Source organism: Heloderma suspectum, chromosome 2 (genome assembly GCF_057233095.1).
Source record: "Heloderma suspectum isolate Gila_16-S chromosome 2, 16-S_ref, whole genome shotgun sequence".
Classification (NCBI taxonomy): Eukaryota; Metazoa; Chordata; class Lepidosauria; order Squamata; family Helodermatidae; genus Heloderma; species Heloderma suspectum.
In genome coordinates this window covers 289,545,621-289,573,523 of record NC_139459.1, presented here as the reverse complement: position 1 = coordinate 289,573,523, position 27,903 = coordinate 289,545,621, and the positions used below count along the sequence as shown (strand labels likewise).

General features: G+C 42.9%; 1 protein-coding gene and 1 non-coding gene across 3 annotated transcripts in view; both read right to left on the bottom strand.

Moving 5' to 3' along the window:
- IARS1 (isoleucyl-tRNA synthetase 1) overlaps positions 1-26,048 on the bottom strand; it is a 131,920-nt gene extending 105,872 nt beyond the window's left edge. Inside the window, exons 1-8 of one of the 2 annotated variants that reach the window (XM_084839856.1) lie at positions 25,507-26,048; positions 19,927-19,999; positions 17,531-17,656; positions 17,043-17,199; positions 14,652-14,771; positions 13,847-13,929; positions 7,738-7,855; positions 2,432-2,579 (exon numbers count right to left, since the gene is read on the bottom strand). In XM_084839856.1, coding sequence (XP_084695982.1) covers positions 2,432-2,579; positions 7,738-7,855; positions 13,847-13,929; positions 14,652-14,771; positions 17,043-17,199; positions 17,531-17,652 — 748 coding nt within the window. In that variant the 5' untranslated portion in view covers positions 17,653-17,656; positions 19,927-19,999; positions 25,507-26,048. The remainder of the gene's footprint in view (positions 1-2,431; positions 2,580-7,737; positions 7,856-13,846; positions 13,930-14,651; positions 14,772-17,042; positions 17,200-17,530; positions 17,657-19,926; positions 20,000-25,506) is intronic. The other variant, XM_084839857.1, reaches the window with a different exon arrangement.
- LOC146354812 (small nucleolar RNA SNORA84) lies at positions 18,372-18,504 on the bottom strand. Its single transcript, XR_014788742.1, has one exon. It is a non-coding gene; the product is annotated as a small nucleolar RNA SNORA84 (small nucleolar RNA).
- Positions 26,049-27,903: the final 1,855 nt, after the last annotated feature.

The following is a 27,903-nucleotide window of genomic DNA, read 5'->3' as shown; positions in this document are numbered from 1 at the left end:
AAAGTCGCCACACCATAGACACACAAATGACAAGTGAATGGAAAGTGAAAGCAGACAAACTGCTTTTGCTGGTGGTTCTCTTCAGATTTCTACCCAACCAATAGTCCAATTCTCCCTGCCCAGAGCCAGTGCCAGCTTCAGGTTTTTGAGCCCCGTTGGCAAGACACTCTCAATGGCCCCACTCCTTCAGTGGGTCTACCTTCCCACCACCATTATCAACAGATGCTATTGCTTCTCATCCACTCTCTCATTATCGCTACCCCTTCTTCCTTTGCAGGCAAAGAGCCAGTGAGCAAGTGGGCAGTGACATCTACTGCTTCTCCTTCTCATCATAACCACTGTACAGGCCAGAACAAGAGACAGGTGAGCAAGCATACTGCAGTGGTGAAGAGAAGGAACAACTCGAGGGGGCTCTTGTCAGTGGGCCCCTGCTAGACTATGGACCCTCAACAGGAGCCTGGCCCTGCCTACACTTGATGGCAGCCCTGCTCAGAGCCAAGCCGTTGCTGGTGCTTCCTTCAACAACAGAGCTTCCAGGTAGGTTAATTGGTCCATTAGATTTTATGACATAATAACGCAGAATGCTCAGAGCAGTTTACAAAACAAGATTCAAATGATTAAAATAATTAAACACACATTTGTTTGCTATTGGCAGTGCTTCTTTTCTGTAGAAGAAGTTAACATACTCAAGTGTGTCTGGAACCATCCCCCTGCGATTCAGGAGCACTTGCTCCAACTACTGACATGGGGGGCAGACTCTCAATAGCGAGGGTGTTGAACCCACAGGTCTAATCTAGCCCTCTGCAGCATTCCAGGATCAGTCTTCTCTCCTGTCCCTGCTCGTTAAAAGGCTTTGAAGAGATTTTTCTTTATAAATGTAAAGTATATAAGAAAGAACTTTTACAAAGCACTGCTTTGCTTCCTTATGTGATAGTAACTGAGAGGAAGATGTTGGAGGGGGCGGGATCTCCTTTTCCTGGTAAGCATGACTTTTGCTAGTAATTAAATAAAGTCGGGAAGAAACCTCTAATTTGCTGTTTTGACTTGTAAGTGGGGGGCAGTGACAGTGTACTTCAAAAATGCTCCACTTTGCTGCTCCACCTGATGCTTCTGCTTACTTCTAAGTTGGCACGCACGCTACTGAGCTGCTTCAACCAGTAAGAGGGAAGATGCTAGGCTTTCCTTTCTGCACTTTCCTGCTGCTTAAACCTAATGTTTGTGCCTTGCAATGTGGCTTACTTCTGAGCAGACATGCACCCTACTTTTCTGTGGTTGCTTCAGCTTATATCTAAGCAGTCATGGTTGCTATGGCTTACTGAACTGCGAAAAGTTGATTTGATCCAGCACAGAGTGCTTTCTGCTGTAAATCTGAAAGAACAGGATTTTACCCAGGGGAAGAGAAGCCCCAAGACCTTGTCTGAAACCAATGTCAGGCCTTGTGCTGAAAAAGGCTTGGCACCCATGCTCTATACTACAGAGACGATAGTAATGGACTAGTTTGGGAAATGCACTCTGCACTGGCTCAAGAGCACCTAACATTCTTGTAATTCATGTTTTCCAGGATATAGCTTGGCCACTGAGAATAGATTACAGGACTTGGCTCAGCTAAACTTCAGGCCACACGTTGCCCACCCCTGGCCTAATGGGTAGGCACTGACTTTTGATTGTGCATATTGCTCATGGGCATTTCAGGGGGACAGAAAGGAACTGTGCTCAACAACAAGTTATATAACCCTTGTTGCCCCCTACAGTTAGCCAGGACTGGGCTTCAGAAGAGAAAATATGTCTTTAGCAAGAAGATGGGCTTAGCCTACAGCACAGAGTTTAGCAGACAGTGCACTAAGAGATAGATATTCCCTTATAAGGACATTTTCCCATTATCCTTTTAGCATTAGAAGGCAGCTTGAATCATCATAGGTAGGTAAATCAGAGGGCAAACCAATTAAGCAAATCATAATAAATTAAACAAGAGCTACAGGAGTTTGAAGAAAAGCACTTTATGTAACCACTGTGCTTTCTCCATTATGCTGCCTTCTGTAGATTTATTATGACAACAACATGAAGATGCCTTTAGAGTCCCTTTTCTTTTCTTTTAATAAAGATGACAGAACAAACGTGCCAAGTTAGATCAGTGTTGCAGTTAGCCACTTTCCCTTTTTGGCTGAGACAAACAACTCCTCCTCTTGCCAGGCAAATAATCATTCATGTTGTCTTGGAACACAGCCGTATATGCAGGTGAACACAACAGTAAAAATATTGCATTGGTTGGTTTAAAATGTTGCGATCTGCAAGGCTGAGGCTGCAGTGCTGAGGCTGCAATGCTGTGCACTCTTACCTGGGGCCAAGCACTGAACAGAATGGGACATACTTCCAAGTAAACATAGCATTTGCACCCACCAGAAAATGCATGCATGTCATGTCTTGCACTTGCCTTTCACCTTCACATACTGCAAGTCTGGATTAACACAGAGGGCCAGGTTACTAGGCAAAGTCCAAGGGGTTGTTGTCCAAGCAACCAGAGATATGCTTTCATCTTCTTCTAATGGGAAGTTAACAATGACTGAAGGGTCTTGAACATCCTTAAATTAAAAAAAAATTGAAGCCAAGCAGAGAAAATTAACTTATTGTATGCATCAGAGAGCAAATAATGAAAGCAAAGACACTGTTATGGCCATCAATAGTCTCATCACTTATGACAATGCATGACTCATGTATCAAACAACATGGAAACATAAATAGGCCTTCCCTGACCTGGCGCCCTCCAGATGTTTTGGACTTAAACTCCCATTAGCCCCACTCAACATGGCCAATAGTCAGGAATGCTGGGAGGTACAGTCCAAGCCATCTGGAGAGCACAAGGCTGGGGAAGGCTGACATAAATAATATCTTCCTAAACACTATTCCCTATGCAGACTACTATTATTCAGACTTCCAAATTCCTTGGAAATCTGAATAAAGAAATAATAAGCAAGGTAGTAAAATGGAAAACTTTATTATTCAGGGATTTCCTATTTAAACACCCAGGTTGGGAGCAAAACGTTGTTTACCTAGGTTACAGTGCAATCCTATGTATATCTACTTAGAAGTACGCCCCACTGAGTTTAATGGGACTTACTCCTAGGGAAGTGTATATAGGATTGCAACCTTAGTCATGCTATGGTACAGCCAATATGGCTATGTGCAAACAGCCATTGTATAGAACACAGAAATTCACTTCTGATTTTAAAAGCTGATCCAAAGCATAGCTCCAAAATAAATACCAATTCCCATTTATCTGAACAGAGCTCCTGCAAATCAGTTTCAAATTCAGGGTTGATACGAGTCTAATAGCACTGTAGTTTTTTAACCTGAAGATTTATATTGTATTTCTCACATGAAATGCTATATAAATCATCCTTCCTGTTGCAAGATCCCTGGTATCTCCAGGTAGGGCTGGAAAAGACCCCTGTCTGAAACCCTGAAGAGTTGCTTGCAGTTAGTGTAGACCAGGTCACCCACAGTACAGATCAGGAAAAGAATTTAACCAAGTCTTCTTTTCTTTGCCACAGACTCGGCTATTAACTGAATTCTTCTTCCAGCGGTCCAGCTGATTGAGTGATTTAAAATACACGCCTACAACTATGCAAATGCCATTCTCATTGCAAAGAGAACATATTAGTCATGTTAGGAGTAATTTAGCCCTTGCATAGAAGCAACATTGCTCTCCTTCAGCCAACTGTGTATAATGTATTTGCTTTTCTCCTTGCCCCACATAAGTTATGCATCAATAAATGCCACACTAGGACGTCATCTTTATATGTACAGTGGCTCATTTATTTCTATGACATCAGCATCCAACTTATGCTATAGGGCCAGTTAAGACAACATAGCTTCCTATCATTTATAAAGCCAAGATCAAGTGTCAGTTCAAGCATCAGTTCACCTCATGTTCTGGCTTTGGCATGGAAGTCCTGGTTTAGTTAAACCCAAGTTCCTCATTACATCTGAAATAAGGAACTCTGGTTTACCAACCAGTGTTAAACAAACCAGGATCTCTGTGCCAAAACCTGTACACAAGGGGGAAAAGGGGTGAAGATGGATTGCATGGTCCTGATACTCATTCCAGGCTTCATAAACCTGGAATGTTGTCTCTGAACCAGATTATTCTCTCTGCATCCGTACACACCAAGTCCATCAAAAGACATTACTACTATGCCTCCATAACACCATTTGCTACTAAGGCTACAATCCTACTCATACTTACTTGGGAGTAAGCCCCACTGAAATCAATGTGGCTGACTTCAGAGTCAACATTCCCAGCATCAGGCTGCAAAATTAAAACTGCTTTTCTGCTGGGAAGCTGAAGGGTGATGAAGGAACACACAGACACACAGGCTGGCTTCACACCTAACGCTAACCCATCATGGGTCGCGTTCTGGAGTGACCCATGATGGCTTAGAATGTGTGTGTGGGGGGTGAAATGCCCACCCACAATTGGTAAATTAGCTACCCCAGGTACCCACCCTCTGCAGTGGGGGTAGGGGGCCTAAGAGTGGCTTACCGTGTCATGTGGCAGGCATTCCACGGATTAATCTGAGCGCTCCATCAAGAAATGCGGCCATTCATAGAGACAGCCACCTAAAGCATCCAGAACTTCCAGCAATGCTCTAAGCAGTGCGGGTGATCTCTATAGTCAAGATCACCATGCAGTGGACAGAGCAGCCACCGCAACCTGTTCCCGCCATGGTGGCGAGAGGATGAGGGACCCATGTTGCGGGGATGGGTAGGGGAACCATGCTGCTGAGCATGGTTTCGCAGTCGTGTGTGGGGCACACACATCATGTCCCCTTCCCACTCCCCGCAGTGTAGGTCCCCTACCCACCCTCCCCTCGTGATTGTGTGAATGCACCCACAGACACATACATGTACTCCCCACACCTACTTAGGTTTTCATGGTATATTTCAGTGGGGTGGGGTAGAGCAAGTGAACAATGAGAAATTGTAACCAGAGTTTAGATTCAAAATTGGATTGCTACACCAGAAAGTTAAACAGTTTGGATAGCCAACAGAACTAACCAGCCTCATGGGTATAGCACTGGAACACCTTATCATATATTAATTTTTGTGCTGCCAACAGTTAGGATGGCCAGGTGCAAAAGAGGACAGGGCTCCTGCACCTTTAACAGTTCTTTTGTAGAAGAGGCATTTTCAGGAGATATCACCTACATGATAAGCTACACCTGCTGAAATTCCCTCTTCTGCACCATGGCTGGGCCAAAGGTAGATCTCCAATGTTTTGAACTTCAGTTCCCAGAAGCCCCTGCCAGCATAGCCAATGGTCAGGAATGCTGGGATTTGAATTCCAAAACATACAGAGTTCTGCTTTCTGCCCACTCCTGTTCTACACAAAAACTATTCAAGGTACAGGAGCCCTGTCCACTTTTCCATCTGGCCACCCTAAACACTATTCCTGGTTGCTTCTCTGTACCATGTGTAAACACTGGTAATTCCATTAGCTTTTGCAGTTATGTTAGAGCTAAGGATTACTCCAGAGGGAGTTCTGATGGTGAGCATGAAGCTCAGTCAGCAGCTAAGTCACCAACATGCTTTCCAGTTTATTACATAACTCCTGATTCTATTCAATCTGAGAAATGCTGTATAGTGCCAGCCACATTCACGGTTTCAAGGAGTACTAAATATAGTTGAGAAATCTCACTGAACATTTATTGGCATTTTACAGAATGAACTACATTACAGTAGCAGAAAGCTGATGAGCTATTTTTCCCTTCGCACTGCATTCTAAAAGAAGCCAACTTTCAGGAATACAAGCTTTGTGTTAGAAGGGCCATTTGTACACATAGTATTCAGACTAACAAGCATTTTAAAAGGAGCCTGGGAAGCTTAAGGACAATACCATGTTTTGGTATTTCATGAGTTCACATAAGAGAATGTAAGCTTCTTTCAAAACAAAAAACAAAACAAAAAAACCAAGCACTCCTGATGTTATTTTTTGTTCTCTGAAAAGGTTAGCTGTAGCCTATTTTCAACCTTCTGTGACAGTATACATGGCAGACAGCTGAAACAGTCCAGAGCACTTCACAGGAAAACTGGCAACTGCAGAACGCAATCTGTTCAATACAGTGCAACAGAAAGACCTTCTTTCCTACATATACTCTCAAGCCGACATAATGTGTTGCTTAATATACGGAAGAGAAACGTATGTCATTTCTCCAGTTTAATTTGTTTAGCCCACCCTATTCTTTGAGCTTGGAACTTTTTATAGTCGTAAGAAACCCTAGAAACAGCTTTAAAATAATCCACTATTTTACAAATCCTACTAGTCTAAATCTCAACCAATTCAAAATTCCAACCAACCACACATAAAAGTGTGGATACCATACTACTGTAAGAAGTCCCAAGTTCAAATGATAGGGCAGACTAAACACATTAAAGCAGAGAAATGACAATACTATGATCATGCAGGAAGCCCATACCATCTATTCTCAGTACCAGTATCCTTTATCCACTAAATGCTGACCTCGGTTGTTGTTTTCTTAAGGTATTTGCAAGTTGCTCAGGCTTGGAAGTCTGCAGGTCTAGATGGTATGGATTTGTTCATGGGCATAGTATTGTCAAGGAAGCTCTCAGTCAATATTTAAGACTCGGATGGCACTCAATAGAAATCATGATCTCTAAGGTATATCGGGCCCAAACAGTTTAGGGATTTATGAGGGGGAAAGCAGTACCTCAACCTTATTTCTGTATATTTTTTTATATTTTCCTTACCACCTTTTAACAAATGGTTCCAAGGGTGGTTCATAATAAAGATCTAACAATGCAACATACAGTGAAAATGAACAGAAAACATAATTAAAAGCAGCTGATTAGAAGACCAGCACTCAAAGCCTGAAAAAAAAATTAAGAGGCCTGGAAGAATAAAAGGATCGTTGCCTTGTGCCTGGAAATGACACCTCAGGAGCCAAATGAGACTCCATAAAGAGTGCCGCCACCAAACACACCCTCTTTCTGGTTGCTACCTCCTCACCTCAGGTAGCAGGGACACCTGGAGGAGAGCTTGTCTACATCCTCAGGTCACAGCAATGGAGAACAATCCCACAATATGGGACAAAACAGTTGTGCCCAGCAAACTATTAGAAGCCTACTTAAAATCCTGCAGTGCTGATACAAGATTATCCAAGTGCCCAATACCCAATTGGACAGAAGCTGCCATTAAGGCATGCCCCATGTACAGCACATTATTGTAGGCTAAACAAAATGCTAGATCCCTGGCTGCCCATACCCCCAAGAATTTGGCACAAGAGCCTAGGTATCTGAAATATTTATTCAGTTCTGGACTGGGCTAGCACATTAAAAAAAATTACGTTGGCTCTTTGACTAGCTTTTCAGTTAGAAAAGCAAAAATGGAAGACACAGACTAGGATCTAGCACATCATATAAGATGGAGTTAGTGAAACATTCTCCTTCAATGTTGCTTCAATTGGCTTGCCCATAGGTAGCCCTGATCACGAATCTGCATCAGCTCTCTGTGGCCGGATACAAAGTATATATACTAGATGGTATGTACTGTCAACCATCAACCAATGTCAACCAATGTTTAGTGCTGAACATTTAAAAAGTTCTTACAGATACACTGAATATTGATGAGCCCACACTCCAGCCTCAAAGTTACTTAACATTTCGAAAGCCATGTGCAGTACAGCAACTACACAAGTTTCTTTAATACACAAGGATACATACCTTATAATTCTGGTGAGACTCAAAGTTAGAAAGGGGTGTGTTACATGCAGTTGAAAAAGGCATGACTTTGACTCCTCGGTATACCAGTCCTTTGTCATACAGCTGTTTGAAAACCCACCTACAAACAAGCAAGCCAAAATTACAATTAAGCATTCAAACAGAAAAGAACTGTTTATTAAAAACTGAAAGTTGTAATAGCGAGACAAGTCAAATAACCAGATGTAGAATACAAACTAAAAACTTTGCCCAGAACTGGTTTTTTCCCTGATGAGTTCATTGTAAATGTTTTCTTAAAAATCTACAACTTTTACTTTAGTATTTTACCCTGCAAGTTGCATCTTCCAGTTCCAAACTACAGAACATAGAGCAAAGTTTACGTTAGAACACAGTTAAAAAGGTAATGAAAACGCAGGTTAGCCATCTTAAGAAGCTCTAAATAGCATACAATACAGATCTATGAACATATGGATGAAGTCTTCCCATAAATACTTCATCTTACAACGGAAAGTCCCTTAAACATGTCAGGCCTGTTCGCAGGGTATTTTGTCACCCTAAGAGAAATAATAAAATGCCACTGTCATTCTCAAGCCCGGATACTATATGCTATTTATCCTGGCTAGCTCTGTAGCTTGTTCTGCCCTCATACAGCTGTACTGGCTTATCATTCTTTGTGACTACCAGGGGCGTTGCTAGGTTCTTAAACGATCTGGGGCACAGGCCAGTAACACAAATTTGCATGCCATATAATATATCCAAGTCTGAGCACACCATATATATATATATATATATATATATGTATATGTGTGTGTGTGTGTATATACACACACACGGGGGGGGCATGTGGTGTGCTTGCGTGTGTGTATAGATTACATACAAGTACAAAAAAGGGCCACAGTTGTAGAAACTGTGATAATTATAATTTGTATAATAATAATTTGTATATACCTGTGATAGAGATGCTTCTGTTATCTACCAGTATATGTACAATTGTTAGAACATTATAATTATACATATGAATACAACAACCTTAAATAGATTACCAACACTCACTACGTTTTTGTGTGCGTTTCCATATTGTTACAATATCATATTAGTATAACCTGACCCACTGACAGTTGTGTGTTTGTTCACTAATTTCCTATAGATAACATACATACATAAGTAGTATGCACTGACCCCCCACCCCACTTCAACTCACACACCGATTCAGTGTTTTGGAAAACATCCCGCTTCTGCTCTGGCCATTTATAGTCAGACCATTTCAGCTCAGCATCAAACCTGAGTCAAGGTTTGGAAAAATGAGACTTTATGCTTCCTGTTGACTACCATGGGAAATTAGAAAAAAACCCTCTAACTTTTTTTCTGTTGGTCAGAACTGGATGATAATTGCAGGCATAATAGCCCCCCAGAAGGGGATTACACCTGCCCAATGTCAGAAAAATAGGTGCAGGATTTATATTTTGATTTTCTTTTAACTGTCAGTAACATTTTTATTCCTTGGAAGAATTAGATAAAAATTTCAGGATTCATTGCCCCATCAGAGGAGATCATTGCCCCATTAGAGGAGATCATGTCTGCCAAATTTCAGAATGATAGCCACAGGGATTTTTGTGCAAGGGTGGCCTTGACATTTTGAGGTCTCCAAAAGAGGGCATACTTATCTCCCTATTTTCTGTGTGGACCATTGTTCTGAAAATTACAGACAGCCTACAGTTGTCCCTAAGTAAGAAACCAGCAAAGTTTCAGAAAAATACGTGCAGCAGTTCATGTGGAAGGGGAGTTCTCCAATTTGGAGGAGGGAGTGATTTGCTTTCCCTTCCCTTCACCCTTCCCCAATAGTTTTAGGGTAAGTTTGTATGAAAATGCACAGGTCATTAGAGGCAAGAAACCTGCATGAAGGATATACATGCATGCAAATTTAGAATGACTAGAATTTATTTACATTTCCCCAATATTAGCAGCAGGGGAACATGGGTGGGAAGGTGCTATTGCACTCATGTCCTGCTTGTGGGTTTCCTGTGGGCATTTGGTTGGCCACTGTGTGAACAGAATGCTGGAATAGATAGACCTTGGTCTGATGCAGCATGGCTCTTCTTATGTTCTTAAATAGAGTACCTCTGAGCATATGCAGAATGCTTTTCTTTCACCACTGCGCATTTATATTCTCCCCCTACCAATTCTATTCCCCTATATGCAACCATCCCTCCTCATCCTATCACCCTCCAGCAACTCTTCAGAAAAACAGATGTCTTGTTTCGTGCAACTCCTCTCTACCTCCTCCTTGATATGCACAAGCTCTCATTGTATCTTCCTCCCCATAACTTCATTTGTGCCAAGACTTCATCAGGATTCAGCCAATGAGTCTGTTTTCAAAACTAGGGTTAAGTTATAGAGAAGCTCTGAGCATGTACTAAGTGCCTTTCCCTCACCACAGAAACTAAAGTTCATGCAAAAAAAAAAAAAACCCCACACAAATGACAAAACATGTATAGGACTGAGCTGAAAAGGTAGTCAATTCATTAGACGGAATTGGGTAGGCACTGTATTAAGTCTGCAGTACCGTGTTCACAACTCAGGCCTTATTTCTGAGTAAACATACAGAACATCAAGGTGCGTATCTCCCTACAAAAGTAACATGTGCTGGAATCACATGCACATTTCTCTTGAGGCGAAGCCTCATTAAACATAATGGGGCTTCTGAATAGGCATACATAGGACTGAGCAGTATTTATCTCCCCTCCACTTAAAAAACAAATTAAAAACTCCTATTTTTATTAAGGCTTTCTGTTCATAGTAACATAGGAAGCTGCCTTATACTGAGTCAGACCCTGGGTCCATCTAGCCCAGTATCATTGACACTGAATGGCAGCAGTGGCTTTCCAGGCTTTCAGGCCAGATTCTTTCCCAGCCCTACCTGGAGATGCTGGGTATTGAACCTGGGACCTTCTGCATGCTAAGCATGTGCTCTGCCACTGAGCTACAGCCCTTCTTATTGCTGGATAATGGCAACTGACAACTATGTGAACCCACTCTTCTCAAAGACATGAGGGAGGAGGAGGAGAAAAACCAACCCTCTTGTCTGTTTGTATAAAGTCAAATACAGTTCAGAACTTCTCTTGCCCGCCAAAGAGAATTCTCTTTAAGAATTCCCCAAGATATGCTCTGGGTGGAATAAAAAAGAGAAAGAAAGAACAGGATAGGGGGAGGAAGAAGAAAAGAAGAATGGTGATTGGAAATGCGTTGGGGCGGGGGCTAGAGAAAAAAGAGCCAAGTGGCTCCTTTCAGAGAGGTGGTACTTCAGAGGAATTTGGGAGCCTGTGGAGGGTTTGTAAGGATTACATGTACTTAAATTAACTCAGTGAGGTGAGGTGGTGGAGGGCTTTTTCTAGCTTTTTTAAAACTGTAGAACCTATTTAAAAGCCTCAGCAGTTATTTGATCATGACGCCAAATAGTCCTAACCCTCCTTTTGGAATAATTTGAGTCCTACAGCGATTTAGGAGAAATTAAAGTGGAGGGGGAGAAAGAAGTTTGTAGAGGCTGATTCGATCCTTTGCTGTACTGAAGCTACTAAACTTCTGCAGAAACCAAAGGTTCCAATTTGGGGCAGTAAAACCGGATGCGGTGTGAAATACCAGTATTTCACATGGAGCTCTTCCTTCCCTTTCTTTTCCCTCTTCAAAATTTCATTGCAAGCAATCTCCCAACAGTGGGCATGAAAGAGGAGAAAAGCAGGGGGAGAGAGGGTTTTTTGCACCTCAAAAAAACCTACACCAGAGATTAGGGATAGTGACCTCCTAATGGTTACCTTAAACACCTTCTGATTAGGAACTCTAATCCCCTGTATAGCTTGACAGTTTTTTAATTTTTGTTTTAGTCTTTGAGAAAAGGAAAATTTATGCATGGCTAGCACAAAAGCCACTAGACCTAACTATCTGAACTTTGTCAGGCTCAGTCACCTCCATAAGGGCTGCCAGGTCCCCCAACTCCATGCACATATGTGGAAGCATAAAAAAATATAGCTCATTGCTTTGACAGATTTTCTTGAAAGTAGCAAATTTTACCAGTGACTAGCACAAAAGCCACTGGAACTAACTGCCTGAAACTGGGCAGGTTCAATAAGCTCCACGGGGGCTACCAGTTCTCTAAATTTCATGTATTTATCATACAAACTAAAAAAGCTTTGGCTGTTTGTTTTCCAATGCAAGTCAATGGGAAAATGTAAAAAAATGGCAATTAGGACAGCTCGAAAAAGATCTGGGGCCCATGCCCAGGTGGGGCCATTCCTAATGACATCCCTGGTGACTACCAAGCCCCAGTGTACCAATTTTTCTTCAAATCTCTCAGTGAGTCCTGGCACATACAAACACAATTGCTGTTTTTCCATTCCTACCTCAACCCTAGAACTCTGTACTCCACATCTACCCATTCCCACAGATTTTTTTGGAATAATTCTTCCTTTAGCCCTGATGTTCCTAAGCACACACCAGAATGTTTCATGCACGCCAACAATGAAAGCAAACACAAAACAAACAAAAAGAATGACTCAGGATCAAACTAAGTATGACATTAAATTAATATTTACATATAATGTGCTGTTTTTTAAAAAAAAACCTGCTGGAGGGGAGCACATCATTATCAGAATTGCAGCAGTGGTAGATGGGCTTGTAAATGTTTCCTCCCCTGCTCTGGTCCAGTGGAAAAATCCCTCCTCTGAATCCAGGAGGGGATGGCATCCCAAGTCAAAACAGCAGCTTCAGGGGAGAGAGATTCCTTAGGACTTCAGCATGAGATGAAACGGTTAAATTTCTCCCCTCCACACCTGCTGCAATCCTGATAATTATCAAGCCCCACCAGCTCATGCTATTTTTATTTTTTTTAAAGCTGCACATTAAGCGATGAGCCAAGTTGCAGGAACACAGAACAGTGTGCAATCTTTGCTAAGAGATTAGAGGGACCACCAGAAACTCTTTTTACAGAGACTAAGGTTTCTGCAGTCTAAGGACAATATCCAACAGAGCGCAACCTCTAATGTAAATTACACTGCACTAGTGCAACATCAGTAGCATTAACGGTTGCTCCCCATTGGATACTACCCTAAGGTTTAGAATGGACACACCACACATTTGTGAGTTACTTCATTTTATGCTTGTTTGCCAAAGAATAATAAATTGTTACTAGAGAAGGCGCGGGGAAGCAGTCTCAAACACCATGAATGAGTAGACATAAATCTAACGAAAGACACACAGGCTGCACCAGATGAGTGAAGCTGCTAAGACCATGTCAACTATTCCCTCCTGTGGAATTTTCTCCAAGTGCAGGGAAAGAGCTTAGGGTTTCCCCCCACCCACCCAAATATTTTTATCTTTTTACAACAGCTTACAAATGCATTTATAATAGAATGAATCCGACTTTTGCAAGTACAGGCAAAGTATTAGCTAAGCTTAGAAGAGGTCTATCTTCAAGACAGAAACTAAATGTGAATTAATAACTTGCATATGACCTAACACATCTCAAAACTTGACTTGACTTATTACATTTATATCCCGCCTTTCTTCCTCTGTAAGGAACCCAAGGCGGCGTATATAATCCTCCTCCTCCTCTCCATTTTATCCCCACAACAACAATCCTGTGAGGTAGGTTGGGCTGAAAGTCTGTGACTGGCCCAAAGTCACCCAGTGAGCTTCCATGGCCGAGCTGGGACTAGAACCTGGATCTCCCGACTCCCAGTCCAATGCTCTAGCCACTACACCACACTGGCTATACTATGTTTGCTCACTTCCATGCCACTGTGGGTAAAACAGGCATCAGTATTGGCAACCTGGCTGCATAGCCTAAGCAATCCTTTCTGAAAGGGCAGATTGGATACCACTACAGAGAACTGCATTGGGGTGGGGGGTGAGGAGGTCTTCTTTACCATTTATTTCCTTCATAGGAGGGGTGGGGAGCCTGTGACTCTCCAGATGTTGTTGGACTAAAACTCCCATGAGCTCGAACCCTATGGCCAATAGTCACAGATGCTGAAGTCACAACATCAAGAGAACCACACGTTCCCCATCCCTGCTTTATAGTAATGAAGCTTACTAGAAATGTCTAAAAACAGATACTTACCACACAGACTCCATGAACTCTGGATATAGAGTTTTATAGTCATTGTCAAAGTCAATCCACCGTCCAAGCCTCGTAACACTGGCCTGCAAAGAAATTAAATGCAACCCAAATAACAGCTTAGTAACACAATTACTTTTCTTTGAAGTCAGAGGGAAAAGGGAGTTCTGCTCTAGCATGAAGTCAATGCCTTCAGGATTCACATCTGTTCTGATATAACTAGGGACAACAAAACAAAAAGTGCACAAGCTGCATGTGGCTTGCAGAATCACATTACGCGGCACCTCATGCTGTTTATCCTTTGCCTTCATACAATTTCCCCCGGACTTCATTGGGACAAAAATCAGCATAATCGGCATCAACTTTCAAGGTTGTGAGGAGAGCTCAAAAAGCTCCAGGTAGTACTAGCAGCTAGCTAGTATTTATCAGATGGGATTCAACGAATTACACAACTAGTTCTGAGAACCCAATGGATCTCTGGGTTTGTTTCAAGACACATTTGAAACCAAGGGACTTCAAAAGCAATTTGTGATATACCATGGGGGAGGGAGGGTCTCCTGTTCAATATCAAATATCCCACTGGGCACATCCAAGTCTTTTGTTGTTGCTGTTGTTGTTGTTGTTCAGTCATTAAGTCGTGTCAGACTCTTCGTGACCCCACATGCCTAAAGTAGGTTTTTCAATCCTGGCCAATAAGCATATGTACATGAAGTGGATAAGAAGAAACCTGCATACCAATTTCAGGGTGTGGTGACTAAACACAACTGCTCTGGAGGCTGAGGCTCAAAAAATAGTATATTTTACTTACTTTCCATTCCTGTGAGTATCTCATCACAATTCCTCTACAATTTTTGTTATATTCTGCAATTCCCATTTTTGCAACATCTTCTGGTCCTTTGATGCCTAGTGCTTTGTCAATTTCATATTCCTGAAGAAACCAAATGCATAAGGGTGCTCATTGATAACTAATCATAGTAACACTACAGCTGGGTAACCGTTTTTCGAACCCCATAATTCAAAAAGGGAAGACTAGAGCAACCCAGGGCACTTGGTCCATAGCTTCTGTGCCAAAGAATAAGCTATACCTCAGTGTGAAATTATTCCCACTCAAAATTTCACAACCCAAAAGACCACCCCCATTATATTGAATTACAAGTTACCATTAAAACAAAATCTCAACAATGTCCTGACATGTTACTTATGTTTTACATACTGGCTGGGTTTGCACGACAGAACAACACATTGTGGGTAAGTAGCCACGATGGAGCGTTGCGTGAACCCAGATCATTTCCCACAGGTAGCTTATTTTGGGGCAACAAGCCACCCTGACAACTCATGGCTTGTTCTAGGGGTTGTTTGACCCACAATGGGTTGCCATGTCATCCGAACCTGGCAGAGCAATTTCATTGTGGGTTGTGGGGATTGACTACAGAGCCACTCGGCAAGAGTGGCAAAACCCGTGCCATTCTTTGCAATTTTGCCCTTGCTGCCATCAGCCCCTCCACAAATGCCCAAGCAGCACTTTGGAGCGACCATCACTGCTTCACCAACATTTTTTTAAAAAATTGGTCCCAGAAAATTGCGCAAATCTGCTATTATTATTCTTTCGCAAGTGCACTCTTATGGCTGTCCAATATGTGGGGTCTTGCCTTGTCTGTTTCAGCTATCAAAGGGAGGGGTAAGGTAGAGTAAGTAACAGACATAGTGACTGACAAAGCAAGACTGCATATAAGGTGATTTGCACACACTTGCCAGAGACCAAGTGCCGAGCTGTTAATGGGGAAGCAGCAAAAAGAGGGAGAAAGCAGCAAAAGTATCGCCCCCATGGCAGTGTAATCCTGTCACTTTTTAAGTGCTGGACTGACACTTTCCAGTTTCCCCCACCTTTTCAACACTTCCCCAAGTTTCCAGCCACTCAGAAAAGGGGAGATCTTGACTCCCTCCCCCCCATTCTTTGTGGCTCCTTTTCACAGCACTTACTACTGTGGTTACTGCTGTCCCCTGACAGTTCTTAAAAAAAAAAAAACCTGAGAAGGGCTTTTTTTTTTTTTTAAGAACTGTGAATGGGATACAATGAATGCGGGGTTTTTTAATGTCATGGAAATTAGCATATTTGGCAGGGACTGGGAAATATATGCTTATTTAATGGCTAAGTAAATGCAGGCGAAATGTGTGCCAATCCACTGGTGGGTAAGTAAATGGAGGGGAACTCTGCGCACCTGCATTAACAGTTCCGTTACTACAGGTGGGCAGAGTTCCACTCCATTCACTTACAAGCCAGTAGATTTGCACATATTACCTACTCCACTTCACTGCTCCCTTTGACCACTGAAACAGGCAAGGAAATTGACAAAGCAAGACTTTATTGGACAGCTGTAAGAGTGCATTTGCCAAAGACCGACAAAAAAATTTACAAGATGAACAGATTTGCGCAATTTTCGGGGGGGGGGCAAAAAACCATAACCCCAGTTGAGCATTTTTGAGGCTCCAAAAAAGAAAAAACCAGTGGGGAATGAAAAGGGATCACGATTGGAGTGGGGAGTAGAAGACAAGCCAGGTTCTTCCACAAAGGACACTGAGATACCAGCTGGAGGACCGAGGGGGAAGAAGAGGGAGAATAAGCCACGGTGAGCCCAATCATCTGTCAGGCAAACTGTGGGTTGTTCCAGAAACAACCCATACTGCATAGCTTATTCACAGGCTGGCTTAGTGTGTCCTGCAAACCCACCCATTAGGTACTTATAAGTCATTTAACAGTATACGGATTTACTAAACACTAGCCTGCCTCTTTAAAATTACTACTTTAAAGTTTAACAACATTGTATATACATGATCTCTTTTAGAATTCCAGGAACACAGTCAGGAGTCCGGATTCATGAACTAGTGGAACAAGCCATATTTAAGAAGTTATCATTTATCAAGAAGCAAATAACTGAAGAGTTTGAATTGACTCATGAGCCAATTCAAAGAGGCCTAAAAGGGATTAAGAGTTTAATGTTTCAAGCCAATAAAATCATTATACAAATCATGCATTCCAACTCCATGACTGAGCTGTTATCAAAGCAGGTTAAATTTCAGCCTTTTTGTGATGGAAAGAAGATTCATATGGAGAGCTCCATTAGTGTAGCAGAAATGTAAGAATTAACAGACAATCAAGAACTATGTGCAGAAAAGATACGAGAGAAAACATTCAACATACCACTGGTAAACCATGACAATCCCAACCAAACCTTCTATCCACATGAAATCCACTCTGGTGAGCAAATCTAGTTACTATGTCTTTAATTGTTCCCGCAAGTATGTGTCCATAATGTGGAAGTCCTGTGGCAAATGGAGGTCCATCATAGAATGTAAACCTGTATAACAGAAAAATTAAAAATGGTAAACATTTTGAAACAAAACTTTCTCAAACCGAAAAAGGATTTAATATTTTCTTAATGTTGTAATTCCGTAAGTGAAGCTAATAGTGAATTGCCATATATTTATAGTAGCTTTCAGAATGCATGTAGGTCTACCAAGCATCTTCTCAGTGCTGTTTTTTTAAAAAACTATTCATATTTTCATTATTATGTTAACCTGAGAAGCAAACACCTGAAATGTTGAAAGAAGGGAATTGTGAGTAAAGATATCAGTTGTTGCCTGTTTACTGGTATGCTGGAGAACAAAACCAAAAACATATAATCTTACCTAGGTTTATTTTTTGACTGTTTTAGGCATTCTTGAAAACAATTAAGCATATTCCAAATCTGCAATATTTTCTCTTCCTCTTGTGGAAAGTTTATGTTCTCTGGAACTTGTTGAACCACCATTTTCCTATGTGACAGGGCAATACACAAAGAGTTAAGACCAACTGTTTCCCCCAAAGAGCATATATTACATAGCAATGCCTTTTGCAATATGTGTCACTTAATACAGCGGCCTGAATATCGCAGCCACCAGTCGAGGTCTCAGATTGCTACATCCCAGCATGTACCTTTTGAACTGTAAGAATTCAGGTGACTTCAAAATATTTGCCTCTACCAGTGCCATGTAGTACCCTCAGAGCTACTTACACTGAAATTCTATACATATTTACTCAGAAATAAGTCCCACTGAATTCAACAATCACTTACTAAATGTTCACTGCGTTCACTTATTCCTTAGTGTGTTTAGGATTGCAATCCCATTACATGGGAAGGGTAAGATAACATAGAGCTAGCAGTTGATAGCGTTCCGACTAAAATGTGATAAGCAAAAGAACTTTAAGAGCTTGAGAGAATAGTATGAGATAGAGGTCACCCCTTTGCTAGTATGTACATGCTGTAGATACTGGAAAATAAAGGTCAGGTTTGAAATGCGACTACACCTATGTCTTTACTCTGTTGCAATTATTTGGCTTGATTTGTTCCCTATCCTGTTTATCTGAATCTGATTAGTACTTTTCCTTCCCTTAAAAAAAAAAACTAAATATGCACATAGGCAACTATGTACTCCAATCAACACTGAACATTCTTGACACCAGAAAGAACTGTGCATACAAACAACAGTAAAGTGTAACAATGACCGGGCTATGGAGGCTGCTGAAGTATCAGACTCCATGCATAAGTCAGAGTATTGTTTTTGGCCCATTTCTACTAACTGGAGCACTGTACTGAGACAACAATGTCCAGTAACCACGGGGCACATATTTAAGTTTACAGCAGAGCCTTCCTTAAACCACTACAAAAATGAAAATGAAAATCAGTTGTGTATTGGAGGGAGCAATCCTATGCAGATCGATGGTCGCCTTCGACCCCAGGGGCAACCACCTATCCACTACAGGGTGGGAGGAGTGGTGAGGAACACATCTCCTCGGCACTCCTGCCACCCTGCTTTCATGGCTAGACAGCTGACCATGGAGCGCAGGGAGGGGCAGCCGGATGACACATAGGAAGTGTCATACCGGTACTGTGCACCTCCCCGCCCCGGCCCACCCCCAGGAACGCCCCATTTTCCCCGCTCCGCACTGCTCTTATGACAGTAGACCCAATGCACGCTGCCTACAAGGTGGTGCAGGAGGGGGTGGTCAGTTCTCTGGGAACTGACCTTGGAGCGCAGGCTCTGAGGTCAGTTCCCGGGAACTGACCAATCCTATGGCTGACTAGCCGCTGACTAGCAACCATGGGATTGCGCCCTAACAGAGCTTCATAGTGCACTCCTGTGCGTGTTTGCAAAGTTCCACCAAGTCCTACATGAACCTGCCCAAGCTCTAAAACCATCATCGGTGTTCCCTAAGTTCAGAAGTTTGGAACTGGTGTGGGTACTGGCCAGGAGAAGAGCTCCTCTGTTGTGGTGCCCCAGTTGTGCAATGTTCTCCCCATGGAAGCTTGTTTGGAGCAGACTCTGATGTCTTTTCAGTGCCAGGCTTTGATGTCGATTGATATGCCTGGACTTTTCCATGCTGATCATTTTAGATCTGTTTTATTGCTGGAGTTTTGTTTAAAAAAATGCTGATCCTGCTATATTCTTGATGTTATTTATGTTTTTAATTGTAATCTATTTTGAAAGTTTTCAGTATATATATATTCAGTATATATACTATTCTTCAATCAACAAAACAAACAATGACTCTCTGGTACATGTGCAGAGGAAAGATTTTCATTTTCCTGATTTGTTAAAAATCTGTACTATTGAAGGGGCAGGACAGAGGTCAGGAAAAAGATGACAACTACAGCCAAGACAGAGTTTAATATTACTTTAATCCCCTTTCCCATCACTAATAGATGGCTAGATAATTAATCTGGCAACACAGAATTAATTTGACAATTCTTGTGAAGGTACTTCCTAGATATAAGACAGGAACAGAAGAAGTGGTGTAGGCTATGTGTTTTGTTTGATGCAAAAGGAATTTTTAATCTTCAAGTAATCTTTTAGCACTAAAGGATGACAGCTCTAAATTGCTTCTCTTTTACTCTTAATAGTCAAGTTGCTTATCAGTGAAAGGGTTCCATAAGCTCAGATTCCTTTCATTCTTTTTTCATGTGTTTGTATTTGAACTTTGCAGTAATTTATTCCTGCATAAAATTAGGGTATTTATTATTATTAATGAATGTTACGTTACTCACTTCTTTTAAAAGAAAAGAACATCCAGTGGGAATTAATGTAGCGTTAAGGTTAACAGAACAGTGGTCTTCCAACCTACAAAAGAAACAGACGTTATTAATGAGTGTTTAAACAGTTTCTACATGGAGGGAGCAATCCTATGGGGATAGGCAGCCGCCTCCGAACTCAGAGGCGACTGCCTATCCAATGCAGTGCGGGTGGAATGCAGAGGGGATCTTTGCCTCTGCGCTCCAGCCATGCTGCATTTGCAGGTATATGGCTGATTTCGGCTGTCTAGCCACAGTGCTTCAGAGCGGGGTGGGGGGCTGGCCAGACAAAGCATTGTACCAGCCCTTTTGAGGTCCCCATCCCTCCCTGCCCCCCGGAATGCCCCCTTTCCTCTCACTCCGGGCTGCCGTTATGAGCACAGAGCCCGAGACAATCCACGCTGCTTACAAGGCAGCCGGGGAGGGGGCAGGGAGGCAGTTTTCTGGGAACCAACCTCGGAATGCGGGCTCTGAGGTCAGTTCCTGAAAACCAAATAATCCTACCACTAATAATCCTACCAAATAATCCTACAAATAATCCAGCCACTGTCTAGCGGCCCTAGGATTGAACCTTAACTATTCTATTAAAGCAATACATATTACATCAGTAACACTTCAACTTGTAACCCAATTCAAAGGTATTTTATCCCACAAACTGTAGATCAGGGATGGGCAACTTGTGGCCCTCCAAATGTTCTGGCCTAAAACTCCCATCATCCCTCAGCATTAGCTATGCTGGCTAGGCTGATGGTAGCTGGAGAATGAAACACCTGGCGGGGCACAAACTGCCCACCCCCTGCTCTAGGTGATAAATAAACAGGATAACTCTCACACACAGTGGTAGAGCACCTGTTTTGCATGCAGAGGGTCCCAGCTTCAAGCCCTGGCATCTCAAGGTCAGGCTTCAAAAACCCTGCCTAAAACTCTGGAAAGCAGCTGCAAGTCAGCGTTTTTTTCCTTAACAATTCTTTACTAACTGTCAGTCAGTGTTGACAACACTGGCCTAGATGAACCAGTGGTCTGACTCAATAATACACAGCTTTCTGTGTTCCTAACTATCAGCTCTACACTATGAGTTCAGATAAATATAAATACCTACTTGAAGCCGGTCTAGAAAAAGGATGGTGAGGGAGGCACAAAATGATAATAATGTTTAACTATAAATATAATAAGTAAATAAATGGACTACAACTCCTGTAAGCCCCAGTCAGCATGGTCAATGGTCAAGGATCATTAGAATTGTAGTCCAAAACAAGAAAGTAAGAACCAGGGTTGGCAACAAGAAATGCCTGAGGGAAGCCCATGAAGAGAGGAAACCTTTAATACAACTACCTAGAGGGAAACCAGTCTACACATTTCATTACAAGGCATCTAGCAAATAAACAAGAGTGGAAAGGGCAGCAGACAAAGGATGGATGCAGAGAAGCAATAACTAGCTCCAAACTGCATAAAGCTTAAGAACATGCTGACTTAAAAAAAAAAAAAAAGGACCATCCAAGCCCCAGGATCTTAACAAAAGGTAGCATAAGGACTTCATTGGAGAATTAATATGAACGTCTCCAACCTGAAAATCAAACTTGTTTCAGCAAAATCACCATCCTCAAAATGTGAGAGTCTGTAGCCAGTGGAACCACATCCATGCCTACATGCGCATACAGGGATGTGCACACACACAGAATAGTTTTATTTATTTTTCTCTTTTCATGCCAGGGAGCACGTTTACTCATTTCAGCACAGAAGGTGAAAAAATACATAGATTCTATGATATTACTGAAGTTCAAACTATACATTACAGTTCCACAGTTAGAACACTCAACATTGTCTTCTTCAAAAAACAGCTGCAGGAGGAGGGGCAATTGGGACTAAGATCATGCTGCATGGGATGGAGGTTCCCCAGCACCTATTCCCCCAACTTAAAAGCACGCATCCCAGAAACTGCTATTAGGCACAGGGGGGAACATAACAATGTCCCTCCCCTTGCACAGCAATCCAAATCAGGGGGGGTGACACCCGTGCTTGTTTACTGGGGGCAGGGAGTTCCACTGGGAATTCAAACACAGAACTCCCATGAAGCTTGGCCATGATTGAGCAAAATACAAGGAGATACACCCGAAAGTAGTAAAAGGCCTCTAAACACTTTCACTTCCTGCACCTCTAACACCTTTTGCAAAATCTAACTATAGAGCAGCGAATTGATAGAGCAATTACTCCCTTCAAATGTCTTTTAAGGAAGTGACTTGGTTATTTTAAACGAGGGGAATTTCACTGTTTTACAAGACACTCAGGCGTCATACGTATGGACTACCAGAGCTGAACTTCACAACAGCCCAAGCAATGGGCATCAAAAACAGCTAGCCCCTAAAGATTGACCTGGTTTGCATGTAGCACTAATTAATGGGTTAAACAACCCATGAACTGGCAGGTCCCTGCAGGAGCAAGCATTCTGCCTCCCATCTGCTCACCACATCTGCTTTGAATGCCTTATTCCTGGGTTGTTCAATGCAACGTGCAAACCTGTAACTCTGGGATGCTGAGGGTTTGCACGTTGCAAACCAGAGTTTTAACCCAAGCACAAACCATGGGTTCAAACTCTGGGGTGTTTATCCCTCAACAACCTAGAGTTCTGGATTCAGACGTAACATCAAACAGCCCAGGAACCAGGCCTCTGAGTTTGGGGGTTTCAGATCACCAAGAGCACAATCCTATTGATTGTACCCTAAGTTCTTTCAAACCACCTGCACAAACAGTGGAAGGTTTCATACATGGGTGATACACTACACTCTGCTTCAGGACTATTATCACAGGATATCCACAGAAGCCACAAGTATTCCAGGCACACATAGCTGGGAACACCTAACGTATTGAAGAATTTATCCATCCAATGGGTGTCAAAGCACTACATGTTATATTTTCTACTAAAATGTGGCATATAAAACAGCTCTAATGCAAGCTATGGTTTGCTATCAACTGAGGTAAGTACAGTTCTCTAATCTAGACCAAATAATTTGCTGGATATCTTCATAGTAATTGAAGAACTTCTACAAAATCTTATTTGTCTTTAATGAGAGATCTTTAAAGACAAATGAAATGTTGTGGAAGTACTTCAATTACCACTAAGATTACATTGGTATAAGTGACCATTGCACTGCCAACAGAATATATAATTTTAAAATTGTTTTAAGTTGTAAATCACCTTGGTGACACTTTTTGAGCAGAAAGGACACTCAAAGATAATTGTACAAATAAGTACATAAAAATAATATAAGCAACAAATATATGAAACAGCTGAAATAGGAGTTTTGAAGGCTTTGCTAATATGATAGGTCTAGGTTGCAGAGGTAGAGAAGCGCACATGTGGGGATGCAGCAAAAGCCAAAGCAATGGCACCATGCAGTACCCCAGCTATATGACTGGAAAGACAGTCACATTTTGCTATGCCACATAGGTGTGGCTCTTTGGTAAATCTGAGGAAGACCATTATTGCTGATGTAACACTATCCACCTTCATACTGATGCAGGAACAGATGGAGATGAATGGAGTGCTTAACAATCTAATATAAAGTACCCAGGCACATTTTTAAATCTGTTACTGTATTTTAAATCTTTGCACTGCTGTTAGGTTTTATTTTGGGTTTTATTTTTTATACTGTACTTTTAAATTTGTATATTATGTTTTATCATGTTTTATTTTATGGATTTAATTGATGTGAGCTCCCCAGAGAGCTTTGGCTATTGGCCAGTATAGAAATGTAATGAATAAATGAATAAATAAACTCCATCTGCACTAACATGGCTCCACAAATTCCAGTCACCCATAGAAGCCACTCTGCTCCTCTGGAAACCAGACAAAAAGATCCCTTCCCCTCAGAGTTCTCCATGACTTGCAGAGAATTCTGATGGATAGAGGCACCATGTGAAGTACAACAGACAAACCATACCCCTCTTCCAATACTTTGACATGCACATACATGTTGGCAGAAGGAAGGATGACTGACACTAAAACATATTCAATCCAGGGATGGGCGGGCAGAAGGCAAATCTGGATCTACTGGCAGACCTCTGAGTGATTCTGGTAGATCAACAAGGATTTCTGACTTCCAGCTGTTTAACAATAGCAGGAACAATGTAACTCCCTCCTACCCTAAATTATACTGCTGAAATGAAGTAAGCTTGGGGTAGCCAGGAGTGAATTTCTGTGTGGGACTTAGAATTCTTTAATTTTAAGTGTATGTCTTTTGTACCAAAGCTTTGGTTGATATTTCACAGGATTATAGTAAAAAAAAGAAGAAAAGAAAGAAAAGAAACCTAGAGGATCTAGTAGGCCTTGCAAGCCTGAATTCTATTGTCCCCCTATCTAATATATTGTGCTGGAGGGAGCAAACCTATGTTCCCTAGACAGCATCTGGGGGGATATTGGGTTTTTTGGTTTCCTGGCTCCAAGCTCAAAGGCAGGGCTCGAAGCCAGAAAACCATGCCCCCCTCCCCATCGTAGCCAGCGCAGAGAGAACTGTGCATTCTGCCACTCTGCACTTGGAGCTCAGAGAATCAGGATGTGCCAGTGTTCTACATTCCTAGCAGTGGTGCTGCTGTTGTTGCATCGAAAGGAGAAACTTGTGAAGGAGAACTTTGTAAATTTTAGGTAAGCTCTGTCAATCAGGGTCAAGGAGGCTGCCTGTGGAGATAAAAGCAGCATGAAGGACAAAAAATGCTCTCCCTTCTTATTCCCTATTGAAGCGGCTTCTCTATAAAAGGCTGTAAGCCAGGGGTGGGCAACTTGTGGTCCTCCAGCTGTTTTGGCCTACAACTCCCATCACCCTTAGCCAATATAGCCAGTCGTTATACTGGCTATAACCAGTATAACCAGTTGGACTGGGAGCTGGGAGATCCGGGTTCTAGTCCCCACTCGGCCATGGAAGCTCACTGGGTGCCTCTGGGCCAGTCACACACTCTCAGCCCAACCTACCTCACACGGTGGTTGTTGTGAGGATAAAATGGAGAGGAGGAGGATAATGTAAGCCGCCTTGGGTTCCTTGCAAGAGGAAAAAAGGCAGGATATAAATGCAATAACAAAATAAATGATGGGAGCTGCAGGCCAAAATGTCTGGAGGGCCACAAATTGCTTGTCCCTGAGTACATCAAACTATTTGTAATATATTACTCTCGTTAGCTACCATAATGTAAAAGCAACCTACACCAAACTTATGAAACCTTTTAACGTACACTAGCATTTACACACCACCTTTAAAATTCGGGGGGGGGGGGTGTCAGCATCTCCTTCAGCTCGAAGGGAACAATTACCCTTAAAAGCAGGAGCCTGCTACTGGCTATTATACTGGTTACCAATACTGAGGGAAACTTAAGCCCATCCTCAAACCCTTGAGAAGATACTGAAGCTTTCTAGAAATTCACACGCCGCCCTCAGCAGAGGAGTTGCGCCCGAGAGGGATAAGGGCCGTGGAGCCAAAAGTCCCAGCACTAACCGAGGAGGCAGAGGCGGAAAAGGGGGGGCAGTGGTCGCGGAACACCTGCCCTTCCCCTACACGCCAGCCCACTCACCTGCTTGTAGGCCCAGCGATCGCAGCAGCCGACCGGCTAAAAATGATGCAACCTGAGAGCAAGAGACAGCATGACAGGAAGTTTAAGGCGGAGAAACGAGAGAGAGGAATCCACGCCTACTCCCCGCAGCCACTCAGATCCCTCCATACTCGGGCCGCAAATAAGGAGGCCTCTACTTGGGCAGGAGGGTCTCCCAGCAACCATAAATCTTGGCCGAGGCTTCAAGGGCGGGGAAGGAAATGGAGGCGCGCGCGCCCCCCCCCCCCGGCTGGGCATCTCCATTCTGCTCTGTGAGGGGAGGGGAGGCCTTGCGAGCGAGCAGAGCTCAGCCGCGCCCGCGTTCGGCGAAGCGCTGCCTTTGGGCTGGGGGAGGCTTTAAAGGGCTGAGCGATTACGACGAGGCGCATTCATAGCTGAGGCAGGCGATTGCAGCCGGGGATGTGTTGGGGACGGGCGTTGTCTGCTGGGTGGCTGAAAATTCAAAGCAGCTATCGACGGGCGGGGAGGGAAGCAACAGCTCCGACTGCGGCATTCTGCAGGGCGATTTAACGACCCGCCCTGTCAGTGGCGTCTTGGTACATTTTAAGCGCAGGAGTTCATCATGAGAGCATCCTAGGAGAATCGAGCGTCACGCCCCCAGGTGGCAGATCGATTCTATTATTTATGTTCAAACCATGCATCTTGCATGATGACAAGTGGCAAACCAAGGTTACCTGGATTCCTCTTTCTTTCCATATGCCATCCATTACGTGTACGCCATTGCCACTTGTTTATTATGGTGGTGGCGCACCTGTCGATTCAAAGCAATTGTTACAAACAATTCCATGGGCCTGTGTACTACTAGTCAGCCCTTCCAAAGGCACAAATCCTTTCTTTGAAGGTGGCTACCGCACCTCTTCTTCTGGGATGGCCTGCAGCTCCTATCTCCTAAAGAAGGGGGATTGGTCTCTGTTCTAATGCTACTGAGTTCCTCCTCTTCCCCACTGAAAACAGGACAGAAAACTAAGCCACTATTGAAATGTGACCACCAACCCCAGAACTACAGAAAAGAATAGCTTGCTACGCTGTAAGTGTTATTGGGTATAAAAAGGTAACCACAACAAATGCTTGTATGACACGCTGATGTTCTGCAGTTCAGTCTTCTACATAAAAACCTCCCAAGAGCAGGCCTGCAAACCTCTCTGAAAATCCTTTTCTCTCTGAAATGGCATCCTTGAGTTGTTCCTGCTCACTCTGATGGATTTGCTAACTCCTGTATACAGAACCTCTCCAGGACTTCAAAAATTGGGACTGCCAGTAATTCTAGCTAGGGCTGCTGCAAAGGAGGCCAGAAAGGCTGATCAGGAGAAATTGAAGCTGAAGCAATGCTGGGTTTATGAGAACTGTGAAAGAATTTCCTTGGTTATATATTAACTACACCAATTCTTTGCTCAGTTCCACATGTCCCTCTCTATATTTGGTATTAGCAGAGAGTGGCAGAGAGAGATTAATTGCTTATGGCTGCCTGCATTCTAATTCTGTGGGGTGGGGGCAGAGGGGACACTACTGAAGACTTTTATAAAGGAGCAGATGCTCTTCCACTTCTCTGCTCCCAAAATGGGAGCAGAGAAGTAGACACGATTCTATTGATCGATTTATATTTCTGTGAAAGATGTGTTTTTCATTTAGGGTGCCATCCTATGGCCACTAGTCAATGGTTAAGGGCCATAGGATTGGTTGGCTCTCGGAGAACCGCCTCCCCGCCCCGCCACCCCATAGGCGGCGTGGATCATCCCCGGGCTCCACACTCGGAAGAGTAGCACAGAGCGGGGCAAAAGGGGGCATTCCTGGAAGCGGGGAGTACATAAATGCCAGTACTGCACTTCCGATGTGTCATCAGGCCTCCCCCCTCCCTGCTCTGATGTCCTGCAGCTAGACAGCTGAAATCAGCTGTCTAGCTACGAATGCAGGGCAGCTGGAGTGCGGACGAGACTACCCCCTCTGTGCCCCTCCTGCCCTGCATTGGATAGGCAGTTGCCTCCGAGTTTGGAGGCAGCCGCCTCTCCACATAGGGGTGCGCCCTTATTGTCTTATCCCTTATGTCAGGGGTCCCCAATGTGGTGCCCATGGGCACCCAACGTATTTTTAATATGTTTTATTTTCCCCCCGTTTTAAAAATATACACACATGGATTTGTATGAAATGCATAAAACCTTCTAGCAGTTATACATGGGCTGCAACAAAAGTGGCCCAAATATCCAAAAAAGTAACCATTTGAAGGTGATGTCTATATTTCATCTTTCAAATACTGAAAGCGTTGTAAGGTCCTCAATCCATTGCATTATAGGTGGTGAGTGTTTATCCTTCCAGTGTTGTAACATCTGTCTTTTAGCTGTCAAAAGGGTGCAGAGAATCCAT